The 17829-nt window shown below is 38.3% G+C and overlaps 2 protein-coding genes across 3 annotated transcripts in view; both read left to right on the forward strand.

Annotated features, from left to right (window-relative positions):
• The first annotated feature begins 564 nt into the window (after positions 1-564).
• On the forward strand, positions 565-9426 carry LOC110159755 (vesicular glutamate transporter 1-like). Of its 2 annotated transcripts, XM_020924364.2 has the most exons (13): positions 565-910; positions 4236-4488; positions 4787-4905; positions 5056-5170; positions 5551-5638; positions 5728-5814; positions 6036-6172; positions 6247-6396; positions 6477-6609; positions 6930-7040; positions 7135-7262; positions 7956-8025; positions 8109-9426. In XM_020924364.2, exons 1-13 carry the CDS (start codon positions 849-851, stop codon positions 8384-8386), a joined length of 1731 nt encoding a protein of 576 aa, XP_020780023.1. In that variant the 5' UTR covers positions 565-848; the 3' UTR covers positions 8387-9426. The 2 variants fall into 2 exon arrangements, with proteins under 2 accessions (XP_020780023.1, XP_055006040.1); XM_055150065.1 differs by lacking the exon at positions 565-910 and having other exon boundaries at positions 3130-4488.
• A 6172-nt stretch (positions 9427-15598) lies between these two features.
• LOC110159688 (SH3 and multiple ankyrin repeat domains protein 1-like) overlaps positions 15599-17829 on the forward strand; it is a 36890-nt gene continuing 34659 nt past the window's right edge. Inside the window, exon 1 of the mRNA XM_055150573.1 lies at positions 15599-15611. The gene's annotated coding sequence lies outside the window, so the exon portion shown is untranslated. The remainder of the gene's footprint in view (positions 15612-17829) is intronic.

Genomic DNA, 17829 nt, shown 5'->3' on the forward strand with positions numbered 1-17829 from the left:
AAGCTCCCTCCATCATCTCTATACCCCCCACCCTGTCCCCTCCCCCCTGCGCTATGCCCTTCCCACCCCCCTTCCTCTCCTCTCACTCTCTCAGGACCATCTCAGCACGGGACCTGCAGAAGAGCTGCATCTGACTGCATTAACTGTGCTCACAACACAGCCATTAACACAACTTCTGTCCTGGTTTGTTTACTCACAATACATTTCAAAGTTGAATCAGACATAATATAATTATGGCTCATTAAAAAACTCAGTCGCCTGTGTTTTGTGCATTGTGTATTTCCTTTTCAAGTTTTTCACTCTCAGTAATTGTCCCAATTTGAGACAAGACTTAAAACAACAAGACAAGACAAGACTATTCCTACTCCGTAGTCTCAGTGTCGGCTAAGAATGACTGCTTGTATCGCACTGTTTACTCTTATTTTCCATTCTGAGCCGGGGTGTGCCAATAATAGCCGCTGCTCGAGTGGAGAATGGACAGGAAGTGACATCCACCTTCCACTCACTCACACACTTGGAGAGATTAGCGCGCGGACTGCAGTAATCTGGTTTCAGGACCACGGCCAGAGGCACTGCTTGGCCATGTATCCTGTCGAAAGTTGGGAACTTTATATGAATCTTTGTGGAGTCTGGAGTGGGACAAAGTGGACTTCCGACCATGTCTGCAGGCTTCGGTTTATTTAATTATTTTTGAGAGAACACACCAAACAATTTGTCTGGTTCAGAGTTTACTTTTGACCGTGCGCGTTTATAAGTTTCAGTGAAAAGCACGGCACAAGAGGCGAGTCTGTGTGCTCACACGGGAGTGCGCGCACATTGGACTTTAGCGCGATCCTGGAGTCAACAAAATGGAATTCCGACAGGACAGGTTAAAGGCAGTAACTGCCAAGACTCTCGGTAAAATATATGGGTATGTATTATTTTTTTATTAATTTTTTCATAAATCCCAGACAGGTAATCAACATACAGCACTAACGCTGTGCGTAAAAATTTAAATGTATTGCCACAGTGTTTCTAAACTGGTCGCATCAGCAGACGAATTCCTGTTTTTATTAATGGAAACACACACTGACAAAACGGCACCTCATTTTTCCTGCAAATCTCACCCATTAGGCCTACGCATGAATTTAATTAAGTTGCGTTTCACTTAGACATAGCCCTGAATGTTGCAGATAGATCCCAGAGTAGAATTTAGGCCTACCCTGTCCAGTATGAAACTTCAGCCTAAAGGCTATGGAAATCAAAAGTAGCAGCTTATTTGGAATGTGCTTGTGCTCAGCCATCTATAATATCAATATAGCCTTTCCTGTTTTCTTCCAGCGCTGCTTATAGGATTAGGTAAACTTTGATTCTTGGGCATCAATGGGTTCTCTCACTCCAGGAATCACTCCTCGGCCCTGTGATGTGCACAAAGGTCATATGCACTCGAGGGCAGCTTGGGCGGTTGCCCAAGTCACTGGGATCATTTTGGGCACTTTCATAAATGAAGGAACACAAATCAAAGTGGAGACTTATGGAAAAGCCTGGCTGAATGTGTGTTAAGTCTTGTGGCCTAATGCAGGGGGTATTGATGGGTTCCCTTTCTTTCTCTTGGGATTTGATGCTGCGTCTAAACACTTAAATCCCCTCCAGAAATAGATCCTGTTCTCCTCCAAGCTGTCGGCCCACGTAAATCCGCCCGTGAACACCTTGGGACGCCTCTCACTTCCTCCCGCTCATGCGCTAAGTAGCCAAGTAGCTCGTCCTATCACAACGTCCCTCCCCCTCCGATTCCAGATTACAAACCCGCCACACAGACCGCCACCCACCTATAAGATTTCGTTTCCGGTGAGAGCACCTGCCCACAGGTGCTTCGCTGGGACATGGGTGTCGTGCGTAACGGGAGGAGCTCTGCACGCAACCTGCACCTGCTGCAGACACCGCTATTATTTCAGTGATTATTTCCAAAAGTGGAAAATAGAATGAGAAAACAGATTTTTACATTTTTAGTCTTATTATAATTTAGTTGCAACAAGGTCAAAAGACTTTAGGTGTTTTCTGGAACTAAACTTTGACTTATAAACTTGATTAATTAATATTGAGAAAAACAATGTTTTTATCTTGTGAGAAGTATTTTGCAGTTTCACTGATCAAATTTATTTGAGAATTTACCCCTAAAATAAAATATACCCACTTAACACACGCCTGCATCATGTTCTTTTAAAATAATGTATTTTCTGTTAGTCACAGCAAATGAATACTATGTCATAGATCCTGGCAGCATTCTGACAGCAAGCTGTCTGACAGTCAAAAACAGACATCATATGCAAGTTCTTGTAGGGCAGGTCCAGCTGTTCTGACTGCGCCCTTGATGCATTGATTTGGTGACTGTGGGAGAGGCAGACAAGCTTCTCAAAACACTACATTCACGTTTCTTCTCAGCAGTTGCAGCCTGACTTCTCATTCAGTTCAACAAACACCTGGTTGGTTGTCTAGAATATGGGTTTTCTAATTTGGCAATTAAAACAGGTGCATGTTCTCTATGAGTAAATATATAAATACAACAAACAGTAAAGTAATGAAATTATATATTAGTGGCTAAAAGGATTTAGGCTTTGAGGAACTGATCAATACAATGATGATAAAAAGTCCAAATATGGTTTGATTAAAGATTAGAGACAGGAAGAGTGAGGAGGGAGCTCGATAAAAATAGTTCATGTAAGCCAGAGATGTAAATAATTCATATTTAAAATCATTAATACTTGATCATTGTTGAAGACTGAAGCCCTGCTTACAGTATAACTAATGGATCTGCTTGTATAATTGTCAATTTGGGACCGTGCTTTGTTGTGCTTTTCTCTCTATTTGTGCTATTTCAGAGAAAGTGCAGATAGATTTCAGAGCACTATTTGTAAAATCTTTACACAGGATTTAATAATGGATTTTTGAACATATTTTAAGTGTTATCAAACATGCAAGGTGAACTAGACAAAAGTGGCTTAATATGATGGCAGCATTGGAATCTAAATATCCATCCTATAAGTGCGTTTTATAAGCAGACCAACCAACAAATCCATTTAATTTGACAAAAAAAAAAAGTGTTATTTTTTTACCAGATTTAAATGAGGCCATATTAAAATAAGTTTTAACCCTGATGTGTACCAGTCAAGAGATATTATGCTACAACTGTATTTATTTTAAATAGAATATATGGAAGCAAAACAGGGATTGTGAGAATGCATAATCCTAATGTACTGAAATATTGCTCTGACAAACCCTAAATAAAAAGTGTTTTTAATTGTTTTTATGGCTGGTATCATGTCACAGCCCTGTTATAAATTATGTAGGTCTCAGTGGGCTACAGACTCCACTGCAGTGGCTCTTGGAGATACAGGAGACGCCTCTGTCTGAAACTCGATCATTGTTCAGATGACCACTGCTGGAACAGCCACGCTAATGCTTTGTTCTGTCCACAGCTCAGATTTATATTACTGTTCAGTAAGCTATTTTAGGCCTCCTTTCAGACTAAGGATTCCTGTGTTCCATTGTTATCTACACTGAAATCAGCCATGATTCAGTAAAGTTTTTTTTTTAACATTTTCTAAATCCTCTATCCTCCTTTAAACGTTGCCTGATCCTCAACTAGAAGAGCACCAGGGTAAAACCTTAACTATTGCAACTGCAAAAACACTCAAATAGCATTCTGCTAACCTGGTTTTGAAAAACATACTCTAGTAACTGGTGAGTGGCTGCTTTCAAATACTTTTCTGATGTCCCTTTTTCACACAGTCAGAGGTACTGAAGTTGCAATAGTTTATTCTTTGTGTTTCAAGATGCTTTTTTCTCACGTATGGGTAAACTTTATACACCAACGCAGACCTCTTGACTGTGAAGCAGACAGTTCAGCAAGTAATGATAGACTATGGAGTGGACAGCAGTGAACAGGTCTTCCAGGAGCTCAAAACACTCAGTTTTATTTATTTATTTAATCACACAAATACCAATACTTAACGAAATGTATTATTTTATAAGGATCTTTGAATACAATTAGTGCAGCAATACTTCTGGATGTTATATTGGCTGGAACATTCTTTTTCACAGGAAATTTGTTTTTGTTTGATATTGCCTTGGATCATTTTGATCATGATCATGATTATAACTCTTTGGACCTTTTCTAAAATCTTGTTTGTTGGTAGCATGTGAGGTAAAAGTGACAGTGACATCTTGATGCTTGAGTTTCACTTGTGTTTTTGCAGGGCTCTTGAGAAGAAGCAGGAGAATGGGGAGACCATTGAGCTGTCGGCAGAGGGCCGTCCAGAGCTGATCGAGGAGAAGGAGCTGCCCGTCATTGATTGTACATGTTTTGGGTTGCCACGGCGATACATCATAGCTATTCTCTCAGGCATTGGCTTCTGCATCTCTTTTGGCATCCGCTGTAACCTCGGAGTGGCCATCGTGAGCATGGTGAACGAGCACACAGTCTTCAGGGATGACAAGGAGTATATAGAGGTCAGTCAACTACAAGGTACATGTTATGTCAAACATAACATGGTCGCTTGAGGAATGGCCCCTAACTTATCATAGTTTGGACCCCAGCAAGTAAATGATTTGCTTTGGAAACTCTAGATGGGGAAGACTGCTGTTGACAAATTGAAATTTTCTGTGGTTCTCGGTGATTCTATCTCTGAACACACAAGAATTAACAAAAAGGAAATTTGGAAAGGAAAACTTTGAACCAGATTATTAATAGTCACATCATTAATAGCCACGATTAATCCTCTAATTTATCTTTTTCATGTTCTTATAGAAAGCTGAGTTTGAGTGGGACCCTGAAACAGTGGGAATGATTCATGGTTCCTTCTTCTGGGGGTACATAGTGACCCAGATCCCAGGAGGCTTTATATGTCAAAAGTTTGCAGCCAACAGGTAAGAAACAAAACATTAGAACCATAAATTCATAAAAAACTCAGTAAATAGTGAAATTATTAATTAGAAAGGACTCGATTAAACTTCAATAACTTCACAAATCGTGTTATGTTTATGTTGACAAAAACTGATCCTTCTTTTCTTTTTTAGGGTATTTGGCTTTGCTATAGTGGCCACTTCTTGCCTGAACATGCTCATCCCCTCAGCTGCAAAAATGCACTTTGGCTGTGTAATCATTGTGAGGGTGTTCCAAGGACTTGTGGAGGTATTCTAGACATTTCGACTCTTGGGTTTATTTGGTGGAGACAGTTCATAATTATGAACACACATGGGCTCATTTCCATTCCATATTGACTCAATGCACTCTTATTCATATACCAGCATAAATTAAACTGAAGACAAGGTCGGTCAAGTGTCTTGCCCAAAAACACAATGAAAGTATTCATTGGTCTGAGCAGGAAAGTGCTCTTCTTCCCACTGTGCTACTGCTGTCTCACTATGGCACCTGGTATTTCAGGCGGTCCCTTATCCCAGTTCTGACCAGACCCAACCCTCCTTAACTTCCCAGATCAGACAAGATCGGGCATTTTCTCAAGCAGTATCGTCACCTTCTTTTTAAACATTCAGTATTTTCTTATCTTTTAGGGAGTCTCATACCCTGCTTGTCATGGTATTTGGGCAAAGTGGGCACCACCTCTTGAAAGAAGTCGTTTGGCAACCACAGCATTTTGTGGTAAGTCTTATGAACAAAAGTCACCAATTTCGCCAATCCTGGCATATGTAATGAGTACATTTATTTACCCATAATGCCCCTGTGTGCAGGGTCTTACGCTGGAGCTGTGATTGCCATGCCTTTAGCTGGGGTCTTAGTCCAGTACACAGGATGGTCATCTGTGTTTTATGTATATGGTAAAAGAAAATTATTGGATTGGATTCTTTGTTAGATTAGTTAAGGTTAGGAATGTTTTCACATATTTAGATTAAACAACAATGATGCTCTGATCCCTCTCTCCCAATGTACACACAAAGCTAGAGTCTTAACTGAAATTAATATAATCAAATCTAACATCTCCGACAGCCCTGATTTACATCATGGTGAAACAAATAACAAAAATTCTAATTATTTGCAGGGACCTTTGGTGTTTTGTGGTACTGCTTTTGGATTCTGGTGTCATATGAGAGTCCAGCAGCACACCCCACCATCACAGAGGAGGAGAGGACGTACATTGAAGAAAGCATTGGAGAATCCGCCCAGCATTCAGTTACAGTGAGTGCCCATGACAAAAGCAACTATTTTCTCTCTTCTCCTAAACTAATCAATCTTTGTAAATATTTTAATAGAAATTCAACACTCCATGGAGAGCATTCTTCACATCTATGCCTGTATATGCCATTATTGTGGCTAATTTTTGCAGAAGCTGGACATTTTATCTGCTTCTTATCAGCCAGCCTGCTTACTTTGAGGAAGTGTTTGGCTTTGAGATTAGCAAGGTAATACTTTCGAGCATAAAAACACAACTATGCAATGAATCCTTTAGTTGAATTGTAATCACTGGTCTACATATTATCAGGTTGGCATTGTTTCTGCTCTCCCACACTTGGTTATGACCATTATTGTACCAATTGGTGGACAAATTGCTGACTACCTTCGATCCAATCACATCATGACAACAACCAATGTCAGAAAACTCATGAACTGTGGAGGTAAGATGGATTCACATAACTTAAAAATAGAAGTGAGCTGTTTGAAAGTATTTTTGCAGTGTGAAGGGAAATATCCAGTAAACCAAACGAGTCCTGGCCTATTTTTGATGAGGCAAAAGAAATCAATAGGAGAGTGAAATGGAGAGGCATAGAGTGTACTGATCTCTTTGTGGGAAGCAGCGTTAGTATCAGGCCAAGTAAGGTCATAGCTCTAACAAGAAATCATTAAATGGCAAAAATGAAATGGTCTCCCAGCTAATAAAATGACATCTGAGACCCAAACACACTCTTATTTCATGTTTCATCTCTGTGTTGTTCAGGCTTTGGGATGGAGGCCACACTGCTGCTGGTGGTGGGTTTCTCTCACACAAAGGGAGTGGCCATTACGTTCCTGGTGTTGGCAGTGGGCTTCTCTGGCTTTGCTATTTCAGGTTCAAACAGTCTTTTAAAAATTCAAAGGAGAAACAAGGAATGTTGAGGTACAGCAGGCATAATAGTAACAAAGTGCAAATGTTTTCCTTAAAGGTTTCAATGTGAACCACTTGGACATTGCACCGCGTTATGCCAGTATCCTCATGGGCATTTCCAATGGTGTGGGCACGTTGTCTGGGATGGTGTGTCCTCTGATTGTTGGTGCCATGACAAAGCACAAGGTAAGATAAAGCATGGCATAAGACAGTGCATGAAACACACAGAGGGGGGCAGTATTTAGCTAAAGATCTGAACCAATAGCACAGAAAGTGATGTCTCATTACTGACATTTTAGTCCACAGAGACTGTCTAATGATACACAGAAACAGTTATTTCATTATGTAACAAGTATCTTTTAAACCGATTCATCCAACATTCAAACATAGCTTTTCTGTCAGACGAGAAATGGGCCATTGCCTTGAAAAGTAAACATGAAATCAAACACCGGGTGGCGCTAAAGCCACTTAAAGCTTCCTGGACATACATTTGTGCAAATAGATCTGTTTCAGTCTGTGGCAGTTTTTTCCCAAAATAAACAGAAGAAAGACCTCTGAGCTGGTGTGGTGGATATTTTGCTGTTCACATCAGATGCTCAACACAAGACTCCACAACTCTGCTTTTCTATATTCAAAGTTGAACAGCCCAGCACAAAAAAGATTAAAAATACAAAAAAAGCTTGTCGCTGTTGTCACTGTAGTTGCATTTGTGGATCAATACCAAACTAACTTCAAATGCCACATGTACCCATTTGTTATGAATTAAAATATGTAAATAAATAAATAAACACATAAATTAAAGTACTGCCAAATGTTTAATACCACCATGTGACCCTAGTTAACACTAATAATAACTTTTACCCTCTTTCATGTTTGCAGACTCGAGAAGAGTGGCAGGGTGTGTTCCTCATCGCTTCCCTAGTCCATTATGGAGGAGTTATATTTTATGGTGGGTCTAAATTCTTAATAATATTAAACAAAAACCGTGATCACATGAGTCTTACCGTATTGTTTGTATTCTCCATGATGCAGGCCTCTTTGCATCTGGAGAGAAGCAGGCGTGGGCGGAGCCAGAGCAGACCAGTGATGAAAAATGTGGTATCCTGGATGAGGATGAATTGGCGAATGAGACAGAAGAGCTGTACAGGACCAGCGGCGGAGGGGGGTATGGAGCCATGGACCAGGGGGGCGACCCCAACGGAGGAGCACCTGTGTCCGGAGGGGGCTGGGTGTCCGACTGGGATAAAACAGAAGAGTATGTACAACCAGAAGCCAATAATTGCTATACGGGAGAACAAGAGTCAACATAAGACTGGGCCCAGTGAGACTTTTACTTATTATGAAGCACTGAGGAAACTGTTTCACTATTGTCCCTGGACTTTTAAGAGGTCGCACATTTGAAACAGACTGTAGTCAGATTTATGTGTTTGTGTGTGATTGTCTAACTCTGAGTGAGATTTTGTGTGGCAGATAAAATGTCTTTGAGCCTTCCTGCAATCTCACAAAAACTTTTTGAAAATCTGAATCCTAATATCTTAGAAATCTACTGGTTAATATTGTTTGAGTCAGTTTAATGCCTCTTATTTGTGTTTGATCTCACCACAGTCACTATACATGTTTTAGTTATTCATCCCACCGTAGGAAGTACCATTATGCAAAACTTTTGCACAAAAGGCAATACCAGTATTAATCATTGCCCTTATTGCATGTTATTGGTTAAAGTATGAGCATTTTGCTTGTGCCAATACTTTTTTCTTGTAGTATTGGTTAACTGACATGTTGACGCCCATTCGACCTATAGTGCAGAAAATTGGTAAATACTCAGTGACATTTGATTATAATCAGCCTCAATGAGTCGGCAAGTCAAAAAGTCACTTTTTCACTGCATGGCAAAGATCCATCTCTAGGATTGGTCCGCTGCTATGGACCTTTTTGAATACTTTGGTTATGTGAGTTTCTTTTATGCTAGTTTGGTCAAAATACAGTATTTCCAATAATCATGTAGGGTTGATTTCACCCTAAAGAAAGCCCTTTCACATTGAAAATGCCTTCAAGTCTTTGGAATGTTATATTTTTTACAACCCAGTGTTTCTTTTTTGAAAATTGTGTAGACCTTTGGTTCCAAGGTGATCGATAAAGCTGTGTAGGTTGTTTTACTGGACAGGAGAAAGCATCAAGCCACTTGTGGTCATTTGAGGCTGTGTAGTGGAAAAGTGACTAAATCACTACTAACAAATAAGGCAATGGATGAAAAAAATCACAAAATATTGTTGCATTTTAGTTCTGAATTTATTACCAATGTTAGTTAATTACATTTTGTCTGTTTTATTTGTTACAATGTTTACAGTGTTTTTATTCTATTCTGTTCAATTTTGGTTGTAACCTGAACCTGTATTCTGTATTAAAATAGCAATGGTATTGGTATTATTATTCAGCTCTGTTGCTTGGTGGACCAAGACTTCATATGCCATGGTGTCTACTTATGAATGAAGAAGTAAAAATTGCCCAATGTAATTTTTATGGTGGGGATCTACCATCTGCATGTATCCATGAATACCAGCTGCATGCATTGCTTTGCATGGAATGTTCCACAGTATGGTATTAAATACATCTATCTTGCATTTATTCAATTACAGGTGTTTTTATTACTCCAAATACCTTGAAAAACATGCATTCTTACTGTGAGCAGGCTTGCCTCCTCACACAACTGACCTTTATGTCAGCTTGGAGGCGTTACCCAATGGAGATAGATATGTTTAATGCCACAGTGTGGAACATTCCAGTGAAAGCAATAATAAATACTAGCTGGACCTTTAATTTAGACAAAAAAACAAAAACAAAAACATAGCTGTGCTGTACACTGGAAGTTCGACACAGATATGTATCTAAGGTAACCAAAAGCCATCACAATGAGTCTGGTATGGTATGGTATTTTCTGGATCACAAACGATAGCTTTATATGTGGTTAACAAAAAGACAGCAGGTTTTTGTTCTCTTTTGGGAAACATTGATCTGTTTATCCCTGAATACCGTGAGTGATCAGGTTTTACATTCTCACGTGTCCTATTTTCTGGACGTGAAAGGGGTCTCTGAAAAAAACTTGAACCTTGATGAAGTTGATAGGGCCTCATTATATGGAACTTTTTGGCTATTCAAAGAAAATGAGCTGAGTATCTATACACAACTCTCAAACATCAAGAATAAATGTGGATACTCAGTAGGAAACTCTTTGTGATGAATGGGTGCTGAAGGATGTCCCAAGGGGTGATCCTGTCTTCCTCATCCCATTTTAACATTGACTTGAGAAGCTCTATGCACTGCTCTCTCTTCTCGGCCTCAACACAATTACCAAGCTCAAGTCGCATCTAACATGAAAACAAAAACTCCCTCTGGTCAGGGTTCTCCAAAAGCTCATAAAGGATATCTGGAAAAAAAAGAGAAACCATTTTAGTAGCTGCAATAGAGACAAAAAATAGTCCTACTTGAGACACTGAGGAGAAACCTTTTAATGACTGGAGCCCAAATTTAGTCCTAAAAAACATACAAATGATAAAAAATTTGTGAATTTCAAAATGTTTTGATCATATTAAAGACACAAATATTGTAAGCTTCAACTGAACGGTTTTTTTTTTTACATTTCACCATTCCAAGCACCCTTGTATAGTCTAAGTTTCATTTCCTCAACTCTTTGTAACCGTAGTTTTGTCTAATATTTGTAACTCCAACTAAAACTTCATTAATGAGTTTCAGTTTCACATGTTTGTACATAGATTCAAAGTTTCAAAAGTCGGGTTGGTGAGATAAAGAGTTTACCTGGGTCTCTTCTGAAATTACTCAGTATATCTTCAAGAGTCAGTCCATGGAAAATGGTGGCTGGTTCACATTTTGGGTACAGCTTTTATCAATTGTTTTGTGGTCATCACATTTGGTAGAGGGAAAGACCCTCGCACTGCCTCCACTTGCCTTGTACTTGCAACATATAATACAATAACTTACTTAGAAATTACTGAATAAATAAAATTTGTTAAAAAGATGTACTGTCTGCCTGCGCATTGGAGTAGAAGGCGACCAAGGCCAATGTACACCTCGCGAACAGAGCGCCAAATTCACGAGTCTGTAGCGGCTTCAAGCGAATGTGATTTGACGCTTTGTGTGTGTACAAGGCTTTAGTCGGAGACACTACCGCATCTTGTACCCTTCTTGTTCCCTTATTTTGCCCTTTAGCTGGTTATTCTCCTTCAACAAATTCCCACTGGCGGTTTCAAGTTTGCCCACTCTTTGGAGTCTGACCGTTCTTGAGCACTGGACTTAACAGCTTTAGCCAAGTTAGCGAATAGTTCTGGACTGTTGATTTCGTCTTTTCATGTCCCATAGCTGAGACTCCGCGCCAACAATATGTGGCTCTACTTCAGATACCGTTAACTTCAGACTCAAAATTGCTTTAAAAATGTCATTATTTGATACATGAGCATTATAATCTACTTTCGTAGATTTAACTTTTTTGCCATTCGGTTGCTTACTTGGAGTTGTGGAAGTTCATGCATGTAATATGATTAACACATTTACTGAAAATACATTTAAAACGGAAGTAAAGTAAACAACAACCAAAACTACCCAACACATCACTAACACGTTTAGTTTTCTTTTTGTATAATAAATACTTAATTCTTAAATATGCTTGATTCCAAGTTACACATGCGCTGTGTCTGCTTTGGGGAGGGAGTGGGATGGTTACCAGGGCGCGGGACGTCAGGAAAAAACGATTGTATTTGCATAAATTTGGATGTAATTAAATAACTAACAATAATTTTTATGTGTTGCATGTTTTTATGTAGTTTTTGTGCCGAGCCCTGTGTAACAACTGTTGGGAAGGTTTCAAGTGGATGACGAGCCGCATGCACGAATTGTCAGGTACAAATATATCTTTGTTGTTTTGGTTAACGATTAACGTGCTAACCCAGTAATCCTACAAGTAATGTAATATACAACAAACGAAATAACCTATGGCATTTCACTGTGTAAGATGTAAATTAGACACAGCTTTTTACTGTACCTTTCGTTATACTGCATTTCCTCTGATAGAAGAGATGCAGTTTTGAATGTGTTGTATTTCCCACATGTCACTTCTTGCTTTCTCTTCTTTTCACTTTTCACTTTTTTTCAGTAAGAACACCAAGAGGTCACACATTTTCAACTGTGTGGTTTAACCTGACTGTACTCGAGTTATCTCTTGGCAAAACCGTTTGTAACGTTTCAGCATTTATTCAAATCTAAGTGGTACAGTTTTTGGTCACAGTGTTAATTGGACCAACAAATATACTCCATATGGACTGTTAGAGAACTGTTACACCCTATGGCCACCAGAGTCCACTACCGCTTTGTAAAAGAATAACAATGAAAACTTGTGAATCAAACTTGCACAGGAAAATTCATTCAGCACATTCGTTTTTGCTTAGTACTTTCCCTCTACGTTTTTCGCAAATTTGATGTTAATCTTACTTTGATCCATGTAATGGAACCATTCAACAACCCTGCTTTAACAAATCAGTAATTACACTTCTCTTGGTCTCTTTACTTCTTTTCAAGTAGGCTACTGACTTGTTTTTTTCTGACTTACCTCCAAGCACAATACAGCCCTCCACATTACACAAAAAATCTATCCACCATCTTGTTGTTTTTATGCCTATGATCCATCTTTTATGTTGCTGAAAAATGGTGTACATTAATTTCATGGAGAAAGGTCTTATGAGCTTGAAGTGGGAAACAGTCTGGTACATGTACTACAATTGTAAATGCACTATTACTTACAAGAGCTTTTGGTCTGTCCTTAGGTGGTGCAATATCTAACCAAACACCCACTGTCACTGTACTAAGATGCGCATTTATGTCTTTTCAAGCACTCTCACACTTCAGATACATAAAAGCATTTCCATATACCCTATTACCTGCTATATATTTCACATTTCTAGAGGCAGAGAGGGTGAGATAAAGTGTTGTAATGGCAGAACAGCGCAAGCACATCTAGGCTCTTACTCGAGGGACACACAGGATAGTACAGTATATAATGATGCACTCAGTCACTGATATGTCACAAACACCATGTCTCACCTGTCGAGAAGCCTTAGGGATGATCCTGACAGGGTATGGGGCATTTCACTATTGCGAAGTCAGAGGAGTGGATCAATATTAATATTTATAAGTGAATACATATTGTCATTGTGCAAAAAATAGCTCAAATGTATTAAAGTCATTATAAATTACGTGATGGCTAATGTGTCCAAGTAATTTCTCTCGTGGATCAATAAGGATTAAGTCTGAGTCTATTGTCAATAAGATTATCATACAAACTGATATCACACAAGCCATTTGATATAAAAATCTAACAAAAAGATTAAATTATAAATTCAGTTCAACATATTTTTGAGATGCAGAGCAGAAACTAACACACACCATCTTACTGTGCTGTAAACTGTCTGTCATCCTAAATTCTGCTTTATCTGACTCTTCTTTAACAATACATTTCATTACTGACATCAGTCATGAACATTAAGAGTTGCAAAACACCATCTTTCCTCATTCTGTCATTTCTGAAGTCCCAGATTTCTACAAACAATACATTACAATTGAATAGCTTTACTGTCATTGTAAAATCTTTGTACAATGGAGTGGAAAAGACTCAGAACACGGCTATTATTCATTGTCAAAATTCAACTAACTCTGACAGGGAGAAAGTGCAAAAGATATATACAATTTGACACAACGAAATACCCATTTATGAAACAAATATAGCTTGTAATAATAGAACTGAATTCAAGAAATATATGCCACATTACAGAAGTAGCCTATCCGAATCTATTTGCATCCAACCAAGACAGATAACTGAATGAATCTTTTTAATTATGGTTTATTATTGTTTTTATTTGAACTGTTCTGATGGCTTGGAAAGATGCTTACATGTCAGCTAATAATGTATTGTCTTAACGTTTGTGTAGATAGAGTTGTGAAGCTCTTGAATACTTGTTTGCACTCCCTTGTACTGAAAAAGACAGGACTTTATGCAGCATCTTTCCACTGTTATGGGTACATTATAATTTCCCTTCTTAATTTCCTCTTTCTGTTCATCCAAGTAAGTAAAAGAATTAAATATTACATGATGTTGTTCAGACTGCAAATTCACTTTGAAATGATTGGTGTGATCTCCTTGTGATATAATTCTAGATAGAATTATCTTGTTATTTTTGTAATTTCTGGACTATTAATTTAAGGAACTGTATGTGACATAAATGTCTGTATCCCAAGAGGTAAACATGTCCAAATCAAACGTAGTTTTACTGATAACAATTCTAAAGCTGATTTAGTCTTAATTACAAAAAAAATTGGACATGATGTCCACATTGTTTGTGCTATAATTTGGTGTTTTGGTTCTCAAGACATTTATCCAAGCAGAAAGCAGAGTGAGCCTCACATGAAGCTCTCATTCTGATCGCCAGTTTCAATGCTGAAATCCAGTTGGTTTAAACCTAAAAGGACTCTCATGGTGTCCATATACTGAGAATGAGGACAACTTGTATGTGTCTTCTATATGCAGATTATGGCATCTAAGTTTCAGTTGTGATTGTAGTAGCTGTAAAACTGTCAGAGGGCAAGCTACATACAGTTCGTTTAAATACAAATCTTTTGCTTTCTAAAGTATAGTTCTATTTTGTCATTATCCTCAGTTATGTTACGATTATGCCTCAGCCAATGTTCTTTTTAGTCAAATTAAAATGTTCAGTTAATTGGACAACTTGGGAGGTTATACCAGTTAAAGAATCTACACCTTCTGATAAAGCTCTCACCTTTAACTATGGGTACTTCACTGTCTATAACTGAGAGTTCTCACTTAATTCACATTTAGAATAATAGCATGATGACTATAATAGCAACCATAGAAATACAGCATATAGGGCGCCTGGCTGCCTAGTGACTAATTGTCTTATACATTTCCAAGCTCGCATAATTAAGTAAAAGAGGACAGTGCGCTGGCCTGAATCTTTCCCTTCCAAGACAAGAGAGGGTACAGCAGTGCAAATGATGGAGTGAGTGCACTAACGACACAGTGTTAAAAGACTGAATATGGGAAACTAATGTAGAAAATTGGGAATAATGGGAGAGAAGAGGAGTACTTGGGTGTGAGGAGGAGGAGACGCTGGAGTGTGGAGCAGATCAATCTAGGCAGTGAGGAGGAAGAGGGAGAGAGAGGGAGGGAAAGAGGGAGAGAAAGAGAGAGAGGGAGAGACTGCACTGGGGCTTCAAGTAGGTGAAAGTGTGTGTATCTATGTGAGAGAGGCAGTTCCACACTCCGGCTGCTCCCATCACAGACGCTCTGCTGAAGACTTGAAGGCATGAGATTTTTTGTGTCAATTATTCTTTTTTATCTATGTTTCAGCAACTGGAGTGTAAAAACATTTTCTAATCCTGCCTTTTTGTGCCTGTTTTAAGGAGGTGGCTACAAAAACAATGATGAGCATGAAGACGTGAAGTGTAAACCACAAGGTATGTACTTTTTTTAGGTTATTTTGTATATTATATTGTTGTCAAGTTGCCAATTAAAAGTTACTGGAATACGTTATCTAACGAATGAAATACTTAAAAGGATTTACCATTACAAAAAAGTAAAATGAAGAAAGAATCAGGTCATAGAGGTTTTCAGAGGTGTTTTAGGGGTGTTGCCCAAAGTGAGGGTCTATACATCACAAGGTTTAAATCCTGGTTTTTATGTTGAAGGGAGGGTGGAGGAACAAAGTAGAACAGAAAATAAGCCATTTGGTACAGCTAGTCTTCAAAGGCAAACAAACTCCTATCAGTACAGACCACCTTTGCAGCTCATTGGCCAGAGCTTGTAGGGGCTCTGGGAAAAGGGCAAACACAGCGGAAGACACTGTATTTGTTTTTTCTGCATAATTAAAGCTGGATAGTCAAAAGACAAATATAGATGATATTCAAGAGAAAGGAGAAGACATTTGGGGTTGTGCTTGGGTTTGTTCTGGGCACTGTGGAGAAGTGGGAAGTAAAAAAGTTATTTGATAAGTGAGTTAGTTGGAAGGTGCTCATAAGAAAAAAGTTAATCCAATCATTTTATGTATAGTCGCCAATTTTGTGTTTTACCTGTACATGTTTTTTTTAATAATGTTACCAATCTTAAATAGAAAAAAAAAATGGGATGTTGTATAGGGCAGGTGAAAGCAAAATGGCGGCTTGGCTCACTGAATACTACTGAAATGAACATTTTGTATACTAAATAGAATATTGTTGATTAAATAATGATAAAGTTGATTTGAGGATCTTTATAGTTCCTGGGGATAACCAATTTTATATACAGCCAAGAAAGATAACTCTTATGTTTGGCTACAAAATGCAACAACTCAGACATAACTAACAGAAAAGAGGCACCACAAAAATATGATAGTTTCGATATATAAAGTCTTTCTTTGGCCCAAGTAGTGCAAAAGTGTAAAGACAGGACCCTAACAAATAGCTTTTAATTTAATTTCACATTAGAACAGAGAATGAAAATTGGGACTGAACCATGGTAGTTCTTTTGAGTCTTTTCATGGTATTCTATTCTAGTATAATGGTCAATGGCTTTGAGACCAATCTTTAGAAAGTAAGTCTTTTCAAGATATCAAATAAAATAGAGAACACAGACAATTTCTCCTGTGTCCAGTGTCCAGTGTCCAGCATTGGTTTATTGACCTTTGACCTTTTAGTCCACGCTAATTATTTTCTATGTGAATGGAGGGATAAATTTAGAATACTGATTTCCAAGTAGAGTACTGAATTCTTAAAACTTTGTGAATACTTTTACTTTAAGTTGCAGTATGTTAGAGTGTAAAAACAAGAGATAGGATTAGAAAAGCTTTATGTTTATTGAACCACTTACAATACATTTTATTAATTACAATTACAGAAGGAAAACATTGCATACAGATCTTTCCTTCTTATTAATAGCCCACTGTGCAGTCTGAAAGATACATTTTGCGATCAAGTATTGCCATATATTCCTTTGATTTGACTATATTCTGAATACCACCAAATGAAAAAGTAACTGTAGGATTCTGGTATAGTTGCTCAAAATAGGTATTCTGAATATATATTTAAGTATTTAAGCCTACATCAGTTACAGTACTAGGATTCAAGTTACACAAATGAAGTCTGTCATAAAGCACCTATGACTTAAAATAGGCATGTTAAACTAAAATGTTAATGCAATATCTCAAACACCTGATAGGCGTAACATTCAAAAGGTGCTGTAAAGTGAAAAGGTGAGCAAAAATCAAGTGTACTGACACCCACTCTTCACACTCTTCCTCTGCAGCGGAGTCAGAAGCGCTACCTGACGCCCGCTTTTTAGAAAGGTGAAATCTCTTTCGGGCCTCTCACCTGGCTTCTTCAAACAGTTACAGTTTTAAGCATTAGCACCGCTTGAGTTCCACACCACCGCTGAGTTCCTCGTTCGACATAATTGACTTCGCTTGGCCTCAAAAGACTTGGCCCCCGCACTGTGCAAGCAATTCCACCTCCTAAAAGCATATTTCTCTATTGGCGAAACTGAACCCAGGGGAATTCATTTGGAAGAAAAATAAACAAAGTGGCCAGTTAGAGCAGTTAAGATTAATGGTCTGTACACATAGAACTATTGATTTTTATGAAACAAAAGTGATATATAATAGGTAGGTGTAAATATAATTGTGTAATTTTGAGGGATATGCAC

This window comes from Boleophthalmus pectinirostris, unplaced genomic scaffold, assembly GCF_026225935.1.
Source record: "Boleophthalmus pectinirostris isolate CB_2022bp ecotype Guang Dong unplaced genomic scaffold, ASM2622593v1 HiC_scaffold_14, whole genome shotgun sequence".
Taxonomy (NCBI): Eukaryota; Metazoa; Chordata; class Actinopteri; order Gobiiformes; family Gobiidae; genus Boleophthalmus; species Boleophthalmus pectinirostris.